This window comes from Periplaneta americana, chromosome 16 (genome assembly GCF_040183065.1).
Source record: "Periplaneta americana isolate PAMFEO1 chromosome 16, P.americana_PAMFEO1_priV1, whole genome shotgun sequence".
NCBI lineage: Eukaryota > Metazoa > Arthropoda > Insecta > Blattodea > Blattidae > Periplaneta > Periplaneta americana.
Genome location: NC_091132.1, coordinates 59019288 through 59045729, shown reverse-complemented (window position 1 = coordinate 59045729; position 26442 = coordinate 59019288). Strand labels below are relative to the sequence as shown.

The 26442-nt window shown below is 33.1% G+C and overlaps 1 protein-coding gene across 3 annotated transcripts in view; it reads right to left on the bottom strand.

Moving 5' to 3' along the window:
* Positions 1-1056: 1056 nt before the first annotated feature.
* The window catches only part of LOC138716345 (SWI/SNF-related matrix-associated actin-dependent regulator of chromatin subfamily A-like protein 1), a 28040-nt gene continuing 2654 nt past the window's right edge, over positions 1057-26442 (bottom strand). For 2 of the 3 annotated variants that reach the window (XM_069849331.1, XM_069849330.1), the window contains exons 4-13: positions 25392-25501; positions 24482-24616; positions 22248-22425; positions 21281-21447; positions 16538-16702; positions 15223-15384; positions 12721-12828; positions 9686-9860; positions 7593-7781; positions 1057-1388 (exon numbers count right to left, since the gene is read on the bottom strand). In XM_069849331.1, the coding sequence (XP_069705432.1) occupies positions 1242-1388; positions 7593-7781; positions 9686-9860; positions 12721-12828; positions 15223-15384; positions 16538-16702; positions 21281-21447; positions 22248-22425; positions 24482-24616; positions 25392-25501 (1536 nt within the window). In that variant the 3' untranslated portion in view covers positions 1057-1241. The remainder of the gene's footprint in view (positions 1389-7592; positions 7782-9685; positions 9861-12720; positions 12829-15222; positions 15385-16537; positions 16703-21280; positions 21448-22247; positions 22426-24481; positions 24617-25391; positions 25502-26442) is intronic. The other variant, XM_069849332.1, reaches the window with a different exon arrangement.

Genomic DNA, 26442 nt, shown 5'->3' with positions numbered 1-26442 from the left:
TTAGCAAAAAGTTGTTTTCTAATGCCAGGCATTTGACAATAAAGTCATTTGATCTCTTGCACTCCAATATTTTTCAAAGATATTATCATGGCCAGCCACTGAAGCACAGATTTTGAGGTGTTCCGAATCCATTTCTTGATGAAAATGGCAAGTTGTAGCCGATTTAAGTGAACACCATATTTTAACGTTTTGGTGGCTACTTCATTCTCACACACAACTCCCAGAATGTCGGGAGGACCACACCTGCTGTTGGTCGACGGATCCATTGGACCTAGCTGGGAGATCTTGTTGATCACCATTTTTCCCTCCTTAAGCCACTGGAGGACGATTTTAGTGCCATAGCAGGTCAGCACTAGGAACAGAAAAGTAGAAAGAGGAGGAAGGAAAGGGAAATGAACCCCTAGGCCTCGAATGCTCTAATGCCGTCGGGGTCAAAGAAAGTAAGAGTTCAGTCAGAGGACTGGATAGGAAAGGGTAAAGAGGGAATTAGGTATTGAATAGAGGAAAATTATACAAAATTCAGTCATCAAGCTGACCAGTGCTAATTGATGAGCAGCCCCTCCCTTTAGTTCAGCTCGTAAAATTATGCTTACTAACAGCTGCACCACGGGAAGGTAGGAATGGGACATTGGGTATTTGTCCAGGTTGGTTTCTTAAAGCCTTCAATGAGAAGGATTAATGGCTCTCCCCCCTGTATCTGACAGATACCCTTTTGCAGCCATTAGCAAAAAGTAAAGCAGTATGACGAGCAGCTTGAGGAGGATACATATACAACACTATATGAAACTATTACATTTATAAGAAGAATGACTCAGGCGCAGGTTCGATCCCCACTTGGGCTGATTACCTAATTGGGCATTTTCCCAGGTTTTTCCCAACCATAAAGTGAATGCCAAGTAATCTATGGTGAATCCTCAGCCTCATCTCGCCAAATACCATCTCGTTATCACCAATCTCATCGATGCTAAACAACCTAATAGTTGATACAGCATCGTTGCATAACCAAATAAAAAAATAATAACAATAAGAATGGCATAAGTTCCATCACAGATTCAACACTTTTACCAGTTTGTTTTATTAAACTGACTTGATTACCACGCAAATAATGATTTAATGAGCTTTCCAGCAATTCTGTTATATTATACAGCAGTCAATATTACATAAAATTTGTAACAAAATAAATCACATATTGTTCATATTCATTTTCATCACAATTTTGCACAGTTCTGTTTACATTTTCTTTACTGTTCTTCAATATTTTTCACATCAGTGTGAAGCTTTGCTCTTTTCCCGTGTACTTCCAAATCCTCTTGATCATTGTCCGCCAATGTATCTTCCAATGGAGACATATCCTCAAAGAAATTCAATATCGTTGGTTGTTTTGAATTCTGAAATAAAAAAAACTGTCAATACATACTGGAATAAACAAATATATTTTAGATGAGATGCTGTGTAATAAGTGAATAAAGTCTTTTCATCTGTAACATTAAAATAATTATTCACTTTCAAATGCTTCTTTTCGTTTGTCCATCTTGTCTATATTACCCTGCAACCTTTCTTTTCAGCCGGCCATGCTTGCTTTCATTCCAGCACTTAATGCTCCATTTATGCACTGGTTGGAGAAGAAAGAAGAATAATTTCTTCTATCACTGTCCCACCGTCTAACCCAGTGGCATTCAATCTATGATATGTGTATTGCTGGGACTGATACACATCCCACTGACTGCATATCTAAAAATGCTGACATATTTATTTCATTATATTTCTTGATAATTATTGCAGTTTACATATCGATGGTGTTTGGGTGAAAGGAGGTAAGTCATAAAAATGAGTTTTGAGATAAATGAAAATTAAACTTCAGACTCTTATTGCAAATAATTTTCTACACAAATAACATACATCAAATGCTAGTATACTTTTGTTTTTTGCATACCAACTTGTAGAATTTAACTTATGTATTCACCTGAGGAAATAATTCCATTTGCACAAAATATGACTTAACCCCTTTCACCAGAACACCATCAGTATTTTCTTTTACGATATCAACTCTTGTTTTTCCTTGCTTCAATAACATTTTATAAAATTCATTACTATTATTATTGCATCAATAACTACTGTATTATAATAATAATAATAATAATAATAATAATAATAATAATAATTTGTTTTGCAAACAACATTAGTCATAGTTCTTTTGTTATTTATTTTATAACTGCAAGCAGTTTGGGAATATGAAGGTAAACAAAATGTATTTTGGGGGTACGGTAGCAAAAAGATTGAATACCACTAGTCTAACCTCCACTCATTCGTTTTTGAACCCTCATACAAGTGGTATAATAATAATAATGATGATGATGATGATGATGATGATGATGATGATGATGATGATGATGATGATGATGATGATAATAATAATAATAATAATAATAATAATAATAATAATAATAATTTGTTTTGCAAACAACATTAGTCATAGTTCTTTTGTTATTTATTTTATAACTGCAAGCAGTTTGGGAGGTTATGAAGGTAAACAAAATGTATTTTGGAGGTACGGTAGCAAAAAAGATTGAATACCACTAGTCTAACCTCCACTCATTCGTTTTTGAACCCTCATACAAGTGGTATAATAATAATAATAATAATAATAATAATAATAATAATAATGATGATGATGATGATGATGATGATGATGATGATGATGATGATGATGATGATGATGATAATAATAATAATAATAATAATAATAATAATAATAAAGCATACAATTATAAGATTTTAAATTGTGGATCTGTGATGTACAATTCAAATATGACTCCGTCTATTGCAATAGTGTATTGTTAAATGACTGTGAACATGTAACGTAAAAATAGCATATAAATATATTAAAACACTTGTACAACGTTGTCTTGTAATGTATTTAAGCATTAGCTAGCTCATCATCCATTGTATAGAGTAGAAAATTGTATTTAAATTTGTGGATTTGTAATGTATAATATTTTAATTGTAAAAGTGTAAGGTGCAATTTAAATTGTGGATTAGTAATGTATAATATCTTAAATTGTGAATTTGTAAGGTACAATTTAAATTGTGGATTTGTAATACATATTTTAAAATTTTGGATTTGTAATGTATAATATTTGAAATTTTGAATTTGTAAGGTACAATTTAAATTGTGGATTTGTAATGCATATTTTTAAATTTTGGATTTGTATTTTTAATTTGTGGATCTGTAATGTATAATATTTTAAACTGTGAATTTGTAAGGTACAATTTAAATTGTGGATTTGTAATACATATGTTAAATTTTGGATTTGTAAAGTATAATTCAAATTTGACTCTATCTATTACAATAGTGTATTGCTAGATAACTATGAACTATTCCACATATATCAAATTCGATTAATAATATAAACATAGTATGTAATATTGCAACACTCGTACAAAATTTTTCTGATAATGCATTTAGGCATAAGCTTTGTAACTGGCGAACAGACTGATTCTATATAGTACATAGATAATTTAATTGTGGATGTGTAATGTGTATTTGTAATGTATTAATTAACTGTGGATTTGTAATGTACTTAAGCATAAGATTTATAATTGGCTAGTTGATCATATATTGTGTAGAGTAGATAATTTTTATTTATTTTAATTTTGGATTGTAATATCAATTTTAACCGACTCTGTATATTGCAATAGTGTACTGCTATATGAATATCAACTATGAACTATAAAATATGTAACATAAACATAGCATGTAGTATTGCAAATATTGTATGCAATGGAACATGCTGTTTTAGCACAATAAAGGAAAAAAAAAAAATAATAATAATAATAATAATAATAACAATAACGATAACAATAATAATAACGATAACGATAACAATAATAATAATAATAATGATAATAATAACAATAATAACAATAATAATAATGATGATAATAATGATAATAATAATGATAATAATGGTAATGATAATAATAATGATAATGATGATAATGATAATAATAATAATGATAATAATAATAATAATAATAATTTATTTATTTATTTACTTATATTTAATGTGCTGTACAACAGCCAGAGGCCAATTACAGTTCAGCACAAACAATGTAACAAAAACATTAGCAATAATATACAATAAAAGTACAAAGAAATAATTAAATTAATGGCAATTAATTAAAATGATAATTACAAATGAAATAATGGAATCATAAATGAAGAATGGAATCATATAAAATAATATTACAAAGATATACAAGATTATAATACAACGACAATAATGACAATGAATGGACGGGATAAAATGGATGACTAAACTACATGGCATAATGAGGGAGAATAATATTAAAATACATATTTAAACAAAAGATATAAATGAAAACTGATATAAAACTTCAAAATATATACTACACATTAAATGGATCCAAGCTTGATCCATGCAAATTAACATATTTTATACATCTGCAGACCAGAGAGAGAGATTTAGAATTTCTATTGTAAAACATTTTATGATATCTTAAACCCTTAGCAGGAATACGAAGACTGATATTGTTTAGGAAAGATTCACAATCAATATCACCCTTAAGAACTTTACAAAAAAATAAATAATCAAGATCTTGACGTCTGGCAAATAAACTACAGCAATTAAAATATTTGCAGTTAATCTCATATTTATAATCATCAGAATTAGGTAAAAATCTATAAGAACAAAGGGAAATAAATTTTCTTTGAATATTCTCAAGCTTAGCCGAGTCAGTGGAAGTAATAGAGTTCCATACTACAGATGCATATTCAAGCTTGGATCTGACCAATGTATAATATAAAATTAACAAACACATAGGAGTAGAAAAAGAATAAGTTATAGATCTAATTAGACCAAGCATTCTTAATGAATGGGTATAAATATATTGCACATGATCATGGAAATATAATTTAGAATCAAGTAAGACACCAAGATCTCTAATAGTATCTTTCCTAGTAATTATGACATTATTAAGAGTATAATTAAATTTTTGGGAGGTTGTTTTACGTGAGAAAGAAATAGCAAAAGTTTTGGATTAATTTTCATTCCGTTTTCAACAGTCCAAAGTGCAATTGAATTGACATCCTTTTGAAGAATTTGACAATCAGCCAAACTACTAATTTTGAGAAAGATTTTGAGATCATCCTCAAATAATAGAAAGCTAGAACTTATTCTTTTACTTATGTCATTTATAAATAATAAAAATAAGAGAGGCCCCAAAGTAGACCCTTGAGGGACTCCACATAAACTATTAAATGGATCCGAGAGAGAATTACCTAGTCTAACACAAGATTGTCTATCTGTTAAATAGTTTTCAAACCAATTCACGTAGTTCGTGGAGAGACCAAAATTACTTAATTTGTTTAATAAAATGTTGTGAGGAACAACATCAAATGCTTTGCTAAAATCAAAATAAATTGAGTCAATTTGACCTTGAGTTTCGACAACAGGCATAAATTAGTAGTTGTAGATTTCCCTTTAGTAAAACCGTGTTGGGCTGAATTGATCTTATTTTTGACATAAAATTAAATGTGTATAATTTTTTCAAAAATTTTAGAAAAATTGTTCAGGATAGAAATAGGTCTATAATTAGTAACGTTTTTATTACCATTTTTATAGACAGGAATAATAGATGCTTCTTTCCATAGTGAAGGATAAATTCCTGTTTTTAAACTAAGATTGAATAAATAAGTTAAAGCAGGTATGAGAATATCAGAGCAACCCTTAATTATAAAATTAGGAATGTTATCAGTACCTTTAGATTTATTAGGCTTCATCTTTTTAATGGCTTTAGTTACATCAGCAATTGTTATTTTAGGTAGGGGCAAACAGTCAGTAATATTAGAAACGTAAGTAATGAAATTAGAGTTATAATTTTGTTGAACAGATTTAAATTGACTAGCAAATGCATTAACAATTTCAATTTGATCCGTGATGTGAACCCCATTTATTAATAATTCAGTAGGATAATTATTAGTTTTACGAAAAGACGCAACGTATTTCCAAAATTTATTTGGTTCATTCTTTAAATTATCATCAATCGATTGTAACCATTTAAATTTGTCCAATTTAATCATAGCTTTGACTTGTTTTGTAAGATGATTATGATGATGATGATAACAACAACAACAATAATAATAATAATAATAATAATAATAATAATAATAATAATAATAATAATAGGATTGCCACTGATTGAGGTTCTGGCTGATATGTACATCTATAATCATGTAAGTTACAGGAGCTGCAAAAATGTGTACGTGTACAACATTGTTCTTATGAGGGTAGCAAACTTTTAAGTGGACAAATTTCACGTACTGCATTGATGGACAGTTGCAAGCCAAGGAGTATAGCAAAGTAACATGACATACAACATTATTACACGGAAACATGCCGAATGAAAATTTTGTAACTTACAACGTTGTTCCAGCCGACGCTTCAATTGTTTGTGTATATCTGACATTTGATTAGTGTAATATGTAGCTAATCGGCGATGTATACAATGGAGGGGGAAAGGAACTGGCCACCCTACCCGATTATCTCCTGGCCTAATTGTGTCATAAGTGGTGCCTTGTTGGTATCACTTGTGAGGTTCAGACCTGTCTTTGGACAGTTGACTAAACAACAACAAACAATAATAGGATTTGGAATTTCATCTATTTCATAAAATAACAGAAATCGAAAGTCTAAAACACAGAATGCCTTATGGTTTTCAGCCATCAAGGTACTTTTAAATTAGGCTGTATATGATATAAAACACGAACTATAGCAAGGGACACAAGATTGCGGGTCTGAAGTTCTACTGGTTTCCCGCTCTGCTCTACACCCCTTGCCCAGCAGTGTTGTCATGTTGCGCACTCAATAAACAGAACTGATTTTTCTGGCACATTCGAATTTTTTTTGCATCACCCATTTGGCCGTATCACCTCTGCCCACAAGGCTGGATTACATCCAGAATTCTGGTCAGAGAATTTTAGATGGATTTCCATACAGATTAATGAAATTATGAATTGTACTAAGATCAAAATAAAGAAACTCATGGCAATATGACTGACTGCAATATCTCTAATTGCGGTAATACTTAAGGCATAAATAAAATGGGTGACCCAAAGGTTATTTTGTTTTTCTATCTTCCATAGGTAATGCAATTAAAGTATATCCTCCTCAGAGCTACTCTTTTTATTTCCAGGTTTAGTTCGTAACACTACAAGAAAGTAATATGCTCGATCTAGCAGTAAATAACCACACTAATTACCAGTTGTTGTCCGCTTTTTTGAACACAATTTTCAGCTTAGTTCAGAATTTTAACTTGTATGTCATTTAGGCTATATGCAGTATCTGATTTTCATTTTTCCCTCTCACATGAAATTAAAACAGGATTTACCTACCAACACTATTTCTTTAAATAATTAATTCTATCAAATGCTATTTCCAAAAACATTTTTGCTATAAATACAAACAAATTTCACCACTTGTAACAATGACACAAGTCATAAATTTTATTATTTCAAGGAATATAAAGCACAATAAAGTCCTTTGATTTATTACAGTATTTGAGAAAATTACCTGCAATAACGTCGTTTCCGTATTCATGAAGTTATCTTTACTGAGACCAGCCTTATTGAGAACATTCAGTTTGTTTTGAATTAATGGCCATATATGATCGTCTGCTGTTCCTTTTGCCACCAAATACTGAATAAGAACACAATCATCCTGACCAATTCGGTGTGCTCGATCTTCTGCTTGAGTAAGGATCTAATTACAAAGAAACAAAGTCAATTTATTTGCAGAGAACAAATACTACAGTTTAACTGCAAGGAACCACATACATTTCCCAAATTGGACAAGTATCTACATTTTACAAAATTTCATGTCTTAAAAAAAGATGAAAAACCTAAAGTATAAGGTTATTATTATTATTATTATTATTATTATTATTATTATTATTACTATTATTATTATTATTATTATTATCCTATCCTCTATTAAATATAGAATATAATCTAAATTTAACAGAAGAAATACTAAAATCAGAAGTAAACACTGAAACAATTGTCTTTAGAGACAATTAATATTAGGTACCCTCCACAAAACTGGCTTCATTTATACACCGACGGATCCTTGATCTCCAGAGAACAAGGTGCCGGTGCAGGTGTTACGTGCTGTCTCTTCTCACTTTATAGATCTCTTGGATATGGAACAACAAGTTTTGATGGTGAAATCATTGCAATAGGTGAAAGTCTCAGGAATCTTCTATGCCACATCAATAAATTTAGGAATGCAGTTATATTGTCAGACTCTAAAGCAGCTATTCTATCAATCGTCTCTAAACACACACCTTCATCTCAAACAGCAGAAATAACTAAAATGCTCTCTTAATTAATATCACTCAATAAAAGAATTGTATTCCAATGGATACCATCCCATTGTGGAATCCTGGGAAACGAGAATGCGGATGCTTTAGCAAAGAAGGGCAGCATTGCTACTTACAGACCTGTTACTAAATCTACGTATTACTCTGTGAAAAGATTTATTAAATCTACATACTTAGACTTCAACAAACAAAATTTGATAACACAATCCCAAGGGAAAAAATGGAACTCTCTGCATCATAATCCACAGTTAATTCCCGATTTACCACGAAAATCGTCTGTAGCTGCATTTAGATTGGCAACAGGCCATGATTGTTTGGCCAAACACCTGCATAGAATTGGAATATATCAGTCCCCTAACTGCCCATTGTGCAACTCAAACCAAGAAATGGATTCGGAACACCTCAAAATCTGTGCTTCAGTGGCTGGTCATGATAATATCTTTGGAAAATATTGGAGTGCAAGAGGTCAAATGACTTTATTGCCAAACGCCTGGCATTAGAAAACAACAACAACATTATTATCCTATCATTGATCTAATAAGTTCATTTTATTTGATGTAATTCAATTTATCTGATTATTTTTCATTGTCCATGCTTCACTTCCATACAGGTCTTGCTAATGTTTAATTTATTAGTCTTGTGTGTCATATCAGGGAAAGTTTCAATATTCTGTTAATCATTCCCATTGTTTTACTTTACCAGTGTTTAAAAATGTTATGACAAAATATTTAAATGAATAAAACAAATAATGATTTGTATCAGAGATAAGTCAAAATCACTTACTCTCTTTCAATTAACTTTTCTTTTATTCAAATTTGTCTACAAAATAACATATCCCCCTTTCATTTATTTCCATGTCACATTTTAACTGCAGCACTGTAAAGACTTTCTTTATTACAGCTATCTGCGATTTCGAAGCAAAGGATAGACTCTACATTTTTTTGTACAGATCATCAGTAATTATTTCCATTCTCATGCACACTTTTATCCTGCTCTTGTCCCTCTTTCTGCTAATGTTATTGTCATTATCCCTACTAGGATTAATAACGTTAATATCATTTTCTCCCAGTACATTCTCTTGGTTCCAGGTCATGCTACTCTTGCAGAAACTGCCAAACCGTACTGTTTTGTTCTGACATATGCTACTTTGACAACCTGTATCATATTTCACAACTGTAATACGACCTGACAATAACAGTTCTGTTATTTTATAAATTATGTTCACAGTACCTGCATCTGTAAAATAATATCGATTATTGACCTGTAATCCTAAAGATATACTTACACCTGGGTTCCAGTAGAGTTCAGCAAACACCACCAAGTGGGCAGCCGTCAATGTAATGCCTGCATTTGCTGCCGTAATTGACAGCACAGCCGCTACATACTTCTCTTCATATTGGAACTTATCACAGAGAATCTTTCGGTAATTGGAATCTGTGTTACCATCTATTCTTATATATCTGTTAGGAAAGAATATATTTTAAACGTCTTTAAATACAAGTATAAAATGCTACCAATACTTAAGAGATTATAACTTGTTTCACATCTATTTTGTCACTTCCCTTCAGCCTCTGCAGTGTCTGATCCTTAAACTGCAGTAGACACTGAACTAACATAACCTATTTTTATCGATTATACTAGGGATAACAATATAAAATATATTCAATGGTATAATCTAAAATATAATATTAAAATGGATTTGAGGGAGGTAGGATATGATGGTAGAGAATGGATTAATTTTGCTCAGGATAGGGACCAATGGTGGGCTTATGTGAGGGCGGCAATGAACCTCCGGGTTCCTTAAAAGCCAGTAAGTAAATATAGTCTAAAATCTTTCATTAGCGCAAATAAAGAAACTACTTTTCTGTCAACAGTTACGAATTAGAAAGAGTTCCTGTTGTCTTCTAATTTCGTATTTGTCTGTCTGTCTTTGTTATTACCAGAGACTGGCAGAATATGAAGAAAATTTTGCCAAAATACGAAATTTATTTTGGAAAAATATCAATCAATCTTCTTAATGTATCCAGCTGTTTGCTGACAACATAAAGTCCACTATAGTCCACTGCAGTCTATTCAGTTGTTGTTTTTCACGAGAAATGAGGGGTATTTTGATTGGTGTTCATTATAGATGCCTATTGCTAGTAGCCAGAGTTGGGGTGTAGTCAATATATACTGCAGGACTGTGTCTTCTGCATCTGGTACTGATGATTTTAATTTACTTCTTTTGTGGTTTATGGATGGACAGTATAGAAGAATGTGTTCCAGATCTTCATCATGTTTATTACACCACAGACAAGTAGAATTATCAGAAATGTGAAATCGGTATAGGTACAATTGAGTGACAATGTGACCTGTTCTGGCTCTTGTTAAAAATGTTTGAACATGTCTGGGCAAGTTTTTGTACATTTCCAGGTCATTTGGAAAAATATGAAAATATGAAATAACTATTCTATGCTAAAATATCTTCATTCCTAAACCATTTAGAGCACGTTTACAACATTATTTAAAAAATAAGCCTTTACAGATGGAGTTTTGTTTATATATAATATGCTTACTTACTTACAAATGGCTTTTAAAGAATTTAAATTGACATGACATGGGTATATAAATGTAAATCGACATCTACATTTAGATACATTAATCTTTCCAGATAACTTAGTACTTTTAGCCTCTACAGAAGATGATCTACAATGATCTGTATATAATTTGAAATCAATAGCAAATTACGTATTCAATGGAAATTTCTACAATAAATCTAAAGTTTTGACTTTTTACCAATACCAAGCAAAATTTATATCAGCAATCAAATATTACAAAGAGTAAATGAATTTAGTTATCTTGGTTATAAAATATAATTTATGGCAGAACCAGATATACCAGAAAAAATTCTTAAATTTAACAAATCTATGAGTATCATCAACAGTATTATGAAACGATCATTAGTCCAAAGAGCCTTGGTGAGATCTGTTCTATGTATGGAAGGCGTGAAGTCTTCAGAAACGTGATGAAAATCGCATTACTGCCAAAGAAATTAAATTTATGTGCCATACGGCAACTTATGCAAAATAGGACAGGAAAAGAAATGAAGATGTCTTGAACGAGCTTCAAATGATACATGTTCTCGATCATACACATCAATATCAAAGCAATTGGTTCCAACATGTAAAACGAATGTCAAACAATAGAATATGAAAAGCAATTCTGAACCATAATCCAACAGAAAAAAAGTCATTAGGACATCCTCAAAAACGATGGAAAGAAAACTTTGGTAGACTATAACAGCTCTTCAAAGAACTACAACCTGCGAGGATGATGATGATATTTTGCCTGTCAGTAATTATTACAGCATTTCGGAGTGAAGCATATTTACAGAAGTTATTATTCATTATGTTCAAACGACATATGTTGACTTCTTCTACAATCAAATATGCAAAAAAAAAAAGTACTGCTGATTTACTGTTCATTAATCAAATTAATCGACTCATTAATCACTTAATATGGAAGAATATTAATAATTCCTGTATAACAGCTTAAATAATATATGAAAAACGAAGCACAGAAAACAAGTTTGATTGTCGTAAACATTCCACATTTCTTATACTTTATTAAGACACTTACGAAGTCTATAAACATCAATATGATAACATGATATACTAGTATCTATACTATATTGTCTAGCATCACAACTATATCACATGAAAATTTATAACTCTACAGCGCACCATTTGCAAGGAACAAAGCACTAAAATGAATGGAGAACATCTACTTCAATACCGAAAACTGGATCCTTATCTCCAGAAGACGAAGAACCTCTCAAAACTGTACTGGAATGCCAGAAGATTCATGGATTGAATCCTTACATCTCGCCATTAGACAACAGATATTATACTTTCATTACAATTTTACATTAAGCAATGTACTTTAAATTTATGTAAATGGACTACATTAAAATAAATGTATACTTTCATTGTTGAATGTACTGCTGGGTTAAATTGCGTTTTGTTTATTCACTTGATTACCTGGTTGGGTTTTTCCGAGGTTTTCCCCAACCAAAAGGCAAATGCCGGGTAATTTTTTGGCGAATCCTCGGACCTCACCTCATCTCACTACATCTCGCCAAAATATTGTAAAAAAATTTCACAAAATTGTAAAAATTGTGGAAAATTACTAAATTGTAAAACTATAAAAATTTGTAAAAATTGTAATTGTAATATTGTAAAATTTTGACTTGTTCCACATCTTAAAGCTTCATTGCTCATGTAATAAATTTAAGATAATACAATAAAATTAATACCTATCACAATTATTAACAGTACTTACTCTTTTTTCTTTCCCATAAGAGTATCACATATTCCATCCAGAACAACTTTGTGATGAGCAAAGCAAATGAACTTCTTATCACTATCCAACATATCACTGATGTAATCTCTGAAAATACAAAAACAATGTCACAAATAAGTAAAATGAACGTAATTTCCTATCTTTATTGGTTCATTTTCTTAAAGTATCATTTCTCTAGGGTTCTCAGTTGGCTTTTAAGATCCCAAAACATTATGTTTCATGTGTATAAGAATTTGTATAGTTTGTTAGCATTAGAATATGTACTTCCAAATGTTGAAATTGGAAAAAATCGAAAAAATCAAGCTGACAAAATTCCACTCCAACAGTCTGGTAAGAGAGCATTCACACATGAATACATACACACTATTTCGTCACAAATCACTCAGTCATCATAATAATATGATCATAATTATCATTATAAGAAGAAGAAGAAAAATGTATTTTTCTTTATAGAAAGAAGCAGTCAAGTATTCATGCTCAGTTTTCATTTAGTAAAAAGATGAAATGCATACAAAAAATTAAAAATACAAAATAGATAAATAAAAATATACCATATTTCATCGCATAATTGTCGCATTTTTTATTATTTTCTTCTGGCGTGAAAAATATAGTGTGACCATTATGTGAACAACAAATTAATATGGTAACTGTTGGTTGCGTCAACTTTCAGTGATCAGGTTCCATGTAACAGGGGAGTGTGTAAGCAACAGGGCCAAGTTGCGTGATTCGTAGCAGAAGATGGAGAGGGAAACCGGTATTAGTGTGTGGTGCTGGAACTGTAACGTGAATAATATACCTTAGAAAAATAGAAATTGTAACAGTACATCTGATACATTGAAGTTGATATTATCTGACTACTGGACCAGTTCGCAGAAAAATTATTGGTCTAGTCCAAAGGAAAAGTATTTCAACACTCACAACCAACAATTGTACTGAACTAAAGTTGTTGTTGTTGTTGTTGTTATCTAATGTCGGGCTTTGGCAACGAAGCCATTAGCACTCTTGCTCTCCAATATTTCTCTGTGGTGGATCCAACAAGTAGAACTTCACAGGTTTGTAGATGATCTTCAGTCATGTCTTCTTCTTTTTTGCATAGAGGACAATTTGGATTCGTGTAAATTCCTATTTTGTGCAAGTGTTTGGCCAAATAATCGTGTTCCGTAAGCAGTCTGAATTTTGTACTGCAGTTTTACGTGGGATTTCTGGAATAATTTGTTTTTTTTTTTTTTATTATTAAAATGCTCCATTTTTTTATCTTTGGCTTTGTTACATAGTCCATGGTTTTGCTTGCTTTTATATTTGTTTTTAATTAGTCTTTTCATGGATGTAAAAGATAGGCTTTTATTTGTATTCTGAATTAAATTGGAGACTTTTTTGGCAAGAAAATCAGCAGTTTCATTTCCAGCAATTCCACAATGTGCAGGTATTCCATTGCAATTGAATTCTTCTCTGTAGTTCTTGAAGTTGTTGAATCACTTTGTGACATTCTTTAATTTGGATTGACATCATTTTATATGAATTTATTGCATATAATGCTGTTTAGAATCAGGCAATATGACAGCATTTTGAAATTTATCTATTCTGTATAGTAAGTGTTGGAGTGAAATATGAATAACCGTTATTTCCACATCAAAGTTTGTTGTATGGTATCCTGTTGGTTGATAAAATGAGAATAATGCACACGTAATTCCTGATCCTGAGTTGTTATTGATAGTAGAACCCATCTGTGCAGATATGTAACCATTCTTCTGGTGGGTATCTATTGTTCACAGCTTCTAATGCTAGCTCTTTTAGTACAGGTTTGGAAGTGTCTTTTTTCCCATTTTGTTGTTGTTAACCGTAACATTTTTTCATGGTGTGTTAGTGCCTGCTCCTCTAGAGTTAGACGTATTGGAGGGTTCTGGGTTATGGCTTGATTGCCGTGATTGGAGTTGATTTTGCTCCACCAGTTATTAGTCGCAGGGCCTGATTTTGGCATACTTCTAGTCGATTCAGGTTAAAATTATTTGCTGTAATTAATACCTCCACATTGTAGAGAAGTATTGGCTTGATGAATGTTTTGTACATGGTGTTCATTTCTGGCTATAGGCTTGGTGCTAACATCTCGTACCAGTACCCTCATTCCATTCACTTTCGTCAGCTACTGTTTCTCGCACACTCGATCTTGAACATAAAGACATTCTGTGTTGCAGTGGCGGCACATTATTTTTAAATACTTCTTGACTGTAATAAATGGAAATATCCATGTGACAATTATGCGGTGAAATTTTAAAATTCTGATCGGTTTGTCTATAAATAAGGTAGCAACTATTATGTGATGGCGACGATTACGTGATGAAATATGGTATATAGTTTTTTCAAAGTAAATGTCGTTAAAGGAGAGAGGCATCTTAGTACAAAGATGACATACAATCTTTGTACAAATACAAATGCATGAACAATAATAACAAAAATTTAATCTAAATAATTTGAAAAACTCACTGAATAGCCTTCAGTTTAGCACTTCCTGTGGCACAATAATACGTAAGCAGTGCTCCCCTCCTTTCCATGTGTGTCAAATGAGCTCGATCCAAATTCTTCAGACAATCCTTCATTTCTTTACTCTTAGAAACTACTAGTTCTGGATTCAAAATCACCATTTGTCTACAATAAATACGAAATAAAAATAAACAATGAAATTAAGGGAAATCAGTCAGCAGATGTAACTTAGATATGACTTTCAAGTAACAAATTTCGTACATAATATCACACAGGAACAGTTCTTAATCCCCATTTCAGTTTAGTTGATAGGCTTTCCCCTCTACTCACACTCTTTACCATCCGTGAAGGGGAAGATGCTGCTGTCTATCTTACTAACGTTTGACTAATTGACTTTGAACATAGTGAAAATTCTTATTATTGAAAATCTTTACCGGTAATCTATATTTCGAAAATCTATACTAAGCATTTGTATTTCATTTTATTGTTGTTTATATCAACTGGCACATTAAAAAGCTACTGACAGCAGAAGATAAATGTTTTCTCCACCGCTAGTTGCTACTCTACAGCATGCACAAAGGAACAATCTGGGCTGTGTCACTCCCCCCTGACTTCATAATACAAACTAACATCTCTTAATTTAATTTATTATTAATTGTAAGAACGGCACTAAAATATACTCAACCATGTAATTGTCAAACTCTGTGTTACTGTATTTTATATCCACTTATGTACTTTATTTAATATTTTATTTTCTTGGGGGGGGGGGGGTGCAGATATAAGAGGTAACAGCTACCGGTCTGTTACTGACGGACTCAAGAAAAGTAGAAGGGGAAAGAAATGCCTTCGCATCCTCTCAACTTGTATGAAATGTCGCTTAGGTTTGTTTCTACAGCAGTTTCTTATGGTTTGCAACTGTCATGAGCTTGACCACATAGACTTTTCTGCTCAAAATTCAAAATTTATATGCTCATGACAGTTACAAACTGCTGGAAACTGCTGTAGAAACAAACCTATTAACAATGCTGGCATTTTATAAAAGGGCTATACTGGAAGAAGTGAAGTTATCAGTCACTTATCTCATGACAAATCGAACAAGGTATCATTTTTTCATGATTTGCATTTTACAGTCTACACAGGATCGATACGTAACATATTATAGCATAATTTTAATATTTTATGCTGCAAGCAATAATGTAACCAATAAAATTACATAAAATTTCCAATAAACAGTTTCCGTATGTACATTCAGAAATTCATAGATACTAAAAAACACGCAACATATGTTATAGGAATTATAATATAATATATTCTGTACCTGACTTTAGGTGGTAGTTGAGATATTACATCTGATTTGAGCCTGCGGATCATGAGAGAGTCCTCTAGAAGAAGTTGAAGTTCTTCCATATTGGATGATCCACTGAAATCCCATCCAAACTGATTCTTTACTCCAGCACAATATCTTATCCCAAATTCAACAACACTGAAATAAAGATGAAATAACATGGTTACTCCAGATGATTTTGTGCTAGTAAAATGCATTTTTTAAAAAGCCATTCTTAAAGGTAGATCTTTTAACACTAGGCAAGCATGTCAAGAATTGACTAAATTATACAGCAGCATGCAAAAAATACTTTTAACATTGACTTTCAATTGTTTGTGCTGATTGTCAATTGTTCCCCACCAGGTGTCATTAACAGCAGTCGCAACCAATCGATAAAATAGTTCAGACAGTAAGTCCTACTTTTAAAAATTACTGTTTTTGGTTAAGAAATGTACACAAATTAAATAAATTGCTTCGACAACTAATTGAAGGGGTGAGAATGATATAGTCCTAAGCCACACAGACAACATTTTACAGGAGAGAGTATTGAAAGTTCAGATCCAATGCTATTACGTGCAGTACCACAATTTCTCCAGTGTAGGCTACACTTATTCATTTGTAGAGTATATTTTATAATATTCTACTGACCAGCCTCATGGTCTAGTGGTCAGAGCTTCTGGCTATAGTTCATGAGGTCCCGGGTTCGATTCGCGGTTAGAGCACAGGAATTTTTCCTTAAAGGGGATTATTCCTGTGTTCGTCCATGGTCTGGAATTTAGGTTAAGTTTAGATTTAAGACCTCTCCTGGCACCACATTATCATAATCATCCTATCACATCATCTGGGTAATGTAACTCCGCCTTCCAGGCACCCCAACCTCAGAAGTGGGTTACAATTAAGCCACGGCCAGGAGAGAAGACCAGAAATGTCGAAAAGACAACCTGGTGGCATTGGATAAAAAAAAAATAAATAAATAAAATAATAATAATATTCTACTCTTAGACTCATGAATGGAATACATCAAATTTGATGACACTCAATTTAAGCAAAAGTAATTCAAAGAGATTCAATATCCAATGCAATAGCCAATACCTTCCTAGGACTTATGAATCCATATATCTTGGATAGTAAGTTAACATGGAGCAACCATTTGAAATACATTTCTGAAAAAGCTCGTAAAAGATTCTCCCTTCTAAAAAGACTAGCAGGAAAGAAATGGGGATGCTCTAGGAATACTTTGAACACTACATACAAAATGTTTATACAGCCAGTGCTGACATACTGCGGAGAAATTTTAATTACTTCATCTTTCATAAACGAAATAGAATATGTTCAAAACCAAGCTCTCAGACTCATTACTGGTGGAATCAAAACAACTCCAATAGATTCTATGAGATTTCTCACTAATATTAACAGCATCAAAATGACAATAGAAGAAAAAGCACTGATTCAATATGAAAAACTTATCAGATTACCAGGAAACAATTGGCATTCATACAGTCCTCTCTGTAGATTGAAAACTCAAAAAAGTTTCATATCCATTGTTCAAGAATTAAAACAGAAAATCAATATCCCGAATTTAAAAGAAAACTTACAAATTAAACCAAACCCTTTAACTCTATTAAATATAGAATATAATCTAAATTTAACAGAAGAAATACTGAAATCAGAAGTAAACATTGAAATACTGAAACAATTGTCTTTAGAGACAATTAATATTAGGTACCCTCCACAAAACTGGCTTCATTTATACAGACGGATCCTTGATCTCCAGAGAACAAGGTGCCGGTGCAGGTGTTACATGCTGTCTCTTCTCACTTTATAGATCTCTTGGATATGGAACAACAAGTTTTGATGGTGAAATCATTGCAATAAGTGAATGTCTCAGGAATCTTCTATGCCACATCAATAAATTTAGGAATGCAGTTATATTGCCAGACTCTAAAGCAGCTATTCTATCAATCGTCTCTAAACACACACCTTCATCTCAAACAGCAGAAATAACTAAAATGCTCTCTCAATTAATATCACTCAATAAAAGAATTGTATTCCAATGGATACCATCCCATTGTGGAATCCTGGGAAACAAGAATGTGGATGCTTTAGCAAAGGAGGGCAGCACTGCTACTTACAGACCTGTTACTAAATCTATGTATTACTCTGTGAAGAGATTTATTAAATCTACATACTTAGACTTCAACAAACAAAATTTGATAACTCAATCCCAAGGGAAAAAATGGAACTCTCTGCATCAAAATCCACAGTTAATTCCCGATTTACCACGAAAATCGTCTGTAGCTGCATTTAGATTGGCAACAGGCCATGATTGTTTGGCCAAACACCTGCATAGAATTGGAACATATCAGTCCCCTAACTGTCCATTGTGCAACTCAAACCAAGAAATGGATTCGGAACACCTCAAAATCTGTGCTTCAGTGGCTGGTCATGATAATATCTTTGAAAAATATTGGAGTGCAAGGGGTCAAATGACTTTATTGTCAAACACCTGGCATTAGAAAACAACAACAACATAATATTCTACTAGTAGGTGGTCCACATATATGAAAGGAATTCATACAAAAAATTATTTTTGTTAAAAGTGTGGCTTTAGACTATCTCATTCTCACCCCTTCAATTTACTGGAAAGCATATGGAACAACAAAGAATTAAATTCAATTATAAAGTTTAAAGGGCACCAAGGTTTGAACCAGGGACTTCTCAATCTACAGTACAATGCTCTACCACTAAGCTACAACACTATTTGACTGTAATGTGTTAAAGTTTCTCTAGTAGAGTGAGTGCAGTGGGAAAAACGCGAGAACCTATGTAACCCACAGCCTCTGTTTGCAAACATCCCTATTCATCACAAAATAAAATGTCATTTTTAACACTTAAATCGTAAATAACTACTATGAACACCAATAAATTTAAGTTTAACATGCTTGATAGTTCTATGATTTATGTACACCAAGCCTAGGCACTAATAACTCAATCGAATCACTGTAGATTTCACATTAACTCACCACTCCATCTTCCCCATTGCTCAGTGACGGATTGTACAGGAATATCATTTTATTTTTACTTCAATTTTTATTGTACCTGAATTTTTTTATGTACTTCACTCCCACCCTTTCTACTAGTAAACTTCCACCCGTCCTCCACACAGAACCAAGGCCGCATATGCAGTCAAAGTCGCCTTATGGTCATAGTATACAGTACTGAGTGAGTATAGTACATTCCAGAAATATGGTCGCATTTTCCAGTGACGAAAGAGCATTCATTATTGAATAATATTTTCGCACAAGTACTGTGCATCCGTATGATTATGTCGCATCCTGGTTTCCACACCTGTTCCTGCTGGCCCCTCTGTAAAGGCTAGTGACTGGGCTCTCTTAACTCTTTTCTGAAAATATTTACTGTTAGGAATTGGATGTTTATGTAATATTATACAACTGTTTAAAATAATTTAAATAAAAGGGTCTCATCAAGAAAGTAACTGTCAAATGATTTCTCCCCTTTCTACGACCCTGCGACATAATCACTTGGACAAACAGTAGATAGCATGTCTGAGTAAATTTATCTGTGTGGATCGGGCAAAAGTGAAGATTGAATTTACAGTAGGCCTACATAAGGTACTCTGTTATTGAGTAGATACAGAATTGTTTCAACAGGCGCAGGATTATGATCTCCCCATGTCGCCTTATTTGAATGGTTTGCATTATTTCTTTGGGTTTACTGTAAAATGTTAAATGTTATGTTTTATTTAACGATGCTCGCAACTGCAGAGGTTATATCAGCGTCGCCAGATGTGCCAGAATTTTGTCCCGCAGGAGTTCTTTTACATGCCAGTAAATCTACTGACATGAGCCTGTCGCATTTAAGCACACTTAAATGCATCGACCTGGCCCGGGATCAAACCCGCAACCTTGGGCATAGAAGGCCAATGCTATACCAACTCGCCAACCAGGTCGACCGGGTTTACTGTAAAACAGTTATGTTTGCTAAACATTCTACGACAATTGAAGAATTAAAGAATTACATTCAAGAAACAATATGTTCAATTCAGAAGATATGCTTAAAAACATTTTCGATAATATGCACAAAAGAACTGAAGCCTGTATCGAAATGAACGGCCACCATTTTTAATAATTTGTTTAAATATCCAGATTTTGATTATTTTTCAATTTAAATGCACTCTCTATATTGTATATTAATGTGCTCTAGACAGTATACTACACACTACATAGTGAATTCGTCCGTCTGGATAGTTCAGTTACTGAGTAAAAACATTTACTGTTAGTATTGTACCGTATTTTGATTAAATAAAAACCTAACGAAAATTATCAAACTCAAAATCGTAATATTCCTAGTTTACATAAATGGATGCACTACTTTTCTTCCCTCCTACACCTAGTAAAGTGGTCTGTGTTTTACACTAGTATCATCAAACTCTGGTCATGGAACAGTGTTTCTGATTCTCAACCATTAATCAAAAGGTATAGCCAGGTTAATATTACAAAATGTTAGTAAAAACAAAATGAAAATGATGTCCCGGTATAAGCAGGCATCATAGCTTTTATACACTTTTGGCTCCCGCTAGTCGCCTGAAATCTATCATTGATGCACAGTATCTACTGTGTGTTTGTTTATAAGACAGTGTAAGCGAAAAGAACATGGGCGGGGGTTTCTGGGTTCCGTTCCACTTCCCTATTGTGCCCAGCGCTGATGTATACTTACTTTGGAAATAATCTTGGATTAATTGCAGATATCTGCGGGTACAATTCAATAGGTCTTGAGAGAGCTGGAGTTCCAGTCAACATTAATACTCGTTTGGATGACTTCAGCAAGAGACTTGCAGCCTTTGAACGTGCTGATTTTGAAGATTTGATAAAGTGGGACTCATCCTGTGAAAACCATTGCAACAAAATGTCAATGTCTGATGGTGTTAGGTATACTAGCTAACATAAAAGATCACCTTATTTTCATAATTCCACCAATACCCTACAATCACCCTCATTCTGTGAAGTTCCGAGCCAGGACTTCAAAACAAATAAAAAATGGCTGAAAGTTGTACAGATTTTGTGTTTAATAAAAGACTATTATAACAAGCTCAAATCTTTTGAAGATCCTCCATAGTCAAAAATAAAAACATGTGTGTATGTGTATGTATCCACTGCCTACTCACTTCACTTCTGTGATTCAGGTTCTGCATATTGCGGATAAATGGCAGGATTTCTTTAGGGAGAAGTACATCTTTTCCATTTATCACATTCCTACTGTTTGCTCAAGTACTTAATAAAACCAATCACTCTCCAGAAAATTTCTTCATTTCTACAACCAAACTATTACAAGATCTTTGAACCAAACCCCACCAGGAAATTCAAGATTTTCTCTTTCGTGTCTACGAATAAATTAAACACACATTACATAGAAATAGGTATTTTCAGGTTCTAAATCCTTAAAATAGATCGCAGTGGGCAAAATAGGCATTTTAGGCACACTAAACTCCCTTCTAAATGGTCATAGGCTATTTTATATAAAACGAGAAGAGATTTAACTAGTTTTAGTTTAGCAAAAAATAGGCATTTAGCCTAAAATCCGAGGTTTAATTATAACACATGGCCCTGAAATTAACTTCAACAATATCTTTCACGCACGCACGCGCACACACGCACAAATACGAAACTGTCAGTAATTTAATTACCATTATGCAGACCCCAAATCTAATCCTTTTCAACTGATCTAGACATCGAGACATCAGATCATAAGAAGTTATGAGTATTCTTGCATCATTTACGAAGTCCTTGCTTGACGTCATGATTGTTACGCTGTGATATGAAATGCTGGGAAGCCATGTTATTATAGCATCTGCCCACAGATACCTACGAAACACAAACACAAATAATATCAAGTGTTAGACATTATAAATTAAAAGTTCAGTTACAAAAATAGTCATTACTCTGAAATATTAGTCTAACTGGCAGAAAATTATGCAAAACAAATTTATGAAATAAGCCACAAAATTACTACACAACTTCTACACAAAATCTTCCAGCCTCACAAATAACATTCCCATAATGAAGATATTAACTCAGGAGTGGTCACTAGGAAAAATTCGCGTAGTTGGTCGGAGGTGAGGGATTCCCTCACACTACATTTTCTCATTATTTTTTTTTTAAGAAATGTTGAAATCAGTAATGGGGAGGAGGAAGGGGGAGAGCAGGGAGGGAAAGGGGACGGGGAGAAAGGAGAGTGATAGAGGGAGAGAGAGGGGAGAAAGGGGGGAGAGCGATGAAGCAAGAGGGAGGGAGGCAGAGAGCGAGACAGGGAGGGAGGGATGGGAGAGAGAGATGGAGGGAGGGGAGAGGGAGGGAGGGATGGGAGAGAGATAGTGTGTGTGCGTGTGTGTATGTGAGTCTATTATAACTGGCAAATTCCTTTGCTAATATTATTTCCAAGAGTAAATAATGGATTCAAATATTAATCTAAGAATACTGTCCTAATCAATACTGTATTTTTTAAAGCACTAGCTACTGTAAGCATTAATACACAATTCAGGAAGACCAAGAATAAATTTAGAAGCTCCATTACCCTATTTAAATTCTGTGAAGTATTTTTGGTCTCTGTAGAAAATTTCCTGCAAACGCATCATCGGTCTTTCCATTCGATTGCTTTCCTATTAATCAAATAACAATCAACCATATTGCTGACAACTATGTTGTCAATGAAATTGTCATAAAATAAATTATTAAATACAAATAAACAATTGAAAAACAAGCAAATAAAGAAAATAAGTACATAAATAAAGTAAACAATATCGGTTAAGAGAGAAGTTTATATGATATTCTTATTGAATTTGGTATTCTCAAGAAACTAGTTCGATTAATTAAAATGTGTCTCAGTGAAACTTGCAGCAGAGTCCGTATAGGTCAGTTTCAGTCGGATCCTTTTCCAATTCACTGCAGGCTAAAGCAAGGAGATGCACTATCACCTTAAATTTTTAACTTTGCTCTAGAGTATGGCATTAGGAAAGTCCAGGATAACAGACGGTTTGGAATTGAATGGGTTAAATCAGCTTCTTGTCTATGTGGATGACGTGAATATGTTAGGAGAAAATCCACAAACTATTAGAGAAAATAAGGGAATTTTACTTGAAGCAAGTAGAGAGATAGATTTGAAAGTAAATTCCGAAAAGACTCGTGACCAGAAATGGTAATATAAAAATTGGAAATTTATTCTTTGAAGAGGTGGAAAAATTCAAATATCTTGGAGCAACAGTAACAAATATAAATGACACTTGGGAAAAAATTAAACGCAGAATAAATATTGGAAATACCTGTTATTATTCGGTTGAGAAGCTTTTATCATCCAGTCTGCTCTCAAAAAAGCTGAAAGTTAGGATTTATAAAACAGTTATATTATGGGTTGTTCTTTATGGTTGTGAAACTTGGACTCTCACTTTGAGAGAGGAACAGAGGTTAAAGATGTTTGAGAATAAGATGCTTAGGAAAATATTTGGGGCTAAGAGGGATGAAGTTACAGGAGAATGGAGAAAGTTACACAACACAGAACTGCAGGCATTGTATTCTTCACCTGTCATAATTAGGAACATTAAATCCAGACATCTGAGAAGGGATAGGGCATGTAGCATGTATGGGAAAATCCAGAAATGCATATAGTGTGTTAGTTGGGAGGCCAGAGGGGAAAAAAGACCTTTGGGGAGGCCGAGACGTAGATGGGAGGATAATATTAAAATGGATTTGAGGGATGTGGAATATGAATGTAGAGACTGGATTAATCTTGCTCAGGATAGAGACCGATGGCGAGTTTATGTGAGGGCGGCAATGAACCTCTGGGTTCCTTAAGCCGTAAGTAAGTAATATCTGTTGTAAATGCATAAATATAACAAAACTAACCATAAAGCTATATTATATTTACCTGACTGAAGAGGGTGCAACTATCAAAAGTGGCCAATCATTTATGTAGTAGTGAGCAATACCTAAAGCTTGGATGGTTTTTCCAAGTCCCATATCATCTGCCAGAAGACAACGGCCATTTCTTGAAACACCATAGCTAAAAAGAAACAACATCATGCAAATTGCCAGTACCAATACATTAAACCATATATTTTACATAATAACTAAAATAACTTGTTTTATTTAATGATGAGTCAAACTGTGCAATAACACATTTATTTTTTATAATACTTTTCGCAAATTCACAAAAACTTTCTGCTACTTGTATTCCAACAATCAAATGAGTAGGGAAGGATAAATTTAAAACACCGAGGCAGTTCTCAGATCATACTCCAGTGACAAATGTGACCTCTCACAAATATTTATGGCGTCTGAGAACCCCTTGTGTGTTACACTTTTTAAATATTTTATTCTCAGAAAAATCTATCAATCATGTCCAGTATTATTTCCATCTGGCCAAAGAAATAACTAATTTCTCAGCAACATCTGGGATTCGAACTGCGACCTCAGTTTTATTGCGACCTTCATGGAACAATAGAGTAGGTACCTTAATCTAAAGCATGAAGTAGAAGTATCATATCAGACCAGATCTTTTAATTAAATACAGACATATTAAGAAAGGTGCATGGAAGTTCCATAACAAAGACAAGAAAGAAACAAGTATTTATAAAAAATAAGTGTTTATAACTATATGCATAACTGCTCATTTTGAAAACATCATCTTAAATACAAAAGTTAATTTATTATTCATATTACAGATGTTAAGGTTATTTCAGCTATCATTTTACAATAGTGAAAGTTATTTAATGTCTCATTTTCATGTATTAAATACGAACTTTGTATTAAAAAAGCACAAAAAATATTAAACATACCAAATTCCTTCTCTCTGGAATGGCATCAATGCATCCAATAGAGTCTGATCAATTCTTGACAGATCCATGTTGTCGAAACACTGTTGCTTACATGGAGCATCGCGAAATATCTGCACAAAAGGATATTTCAAATAAAAGGAATTCCTAATAATTTTTTATTATACATCTTGATTACACAACATTTAACACTATATCACTTCGGAAAACGCATAATGTGTCTTTCACGTGTTAAATTTTATTACCTGTTAACATGTTTCAGCCTGCTATTGGCCATCTTCAGAACTGGCTGTTGCTGGTCTTGGCACCTTTGGTTTTGTTTCCTGTGGGGGTGTGTTTGTGTAATGTAATGTGGAGTCAAAGAGTGTGTGTGTTCTGAAATTGAGTTGTGTGCTGAGAATTTCATTTGGATGTGTTTTTGTGTGTCTGTATATTTTGTATTGTTCTAATGTGTTTAGTTTCTGGCTTTTTGGTTGGATGTGTAGAATTTCCATGTCCGTGTTATTGTATCTGTAGGTGTGGTTAGCATTTGTGATGTGTTCTGCATAATTTATTTTATTAATTACATTTCGTGGCTCCCCCAATTCATCACAATGCTGGTTGGGCACCAGTCCCATACACTGGCCGAAAAATCTGAGAAAATTCCTTGCCCATGAGGACTTAAACCATCATACATTTTGTAACGTGAGACCTTCTCAAATTTTTCTAATGAAATGGTACGAAAAAAATATCTAAACCTAAAGACATAGGCTAATTGAAATATAATGGAATGCCAGATAAATGAAGTAAACCTTCGAGTTTACCATTGGACAACAACAACATATTATAGGCCTACATCAAAACCACAGAAGCAAACGTATCATTATTCCACGTTTCCAACAATGTTTAATCCAATGCCACCAGGTTGTCTTTTCGACATTTCTGGTCTTCTCTCCTGGCCATGGCTTAGTTGTAACCCACTTCTGAGGTTGGGGCGTCTGGAAGGCGGAGTTACATTACCCTGATGATGTGATAGGATGATTATGATAATGTGGTGCCAGGAGAGGTCTTAAAT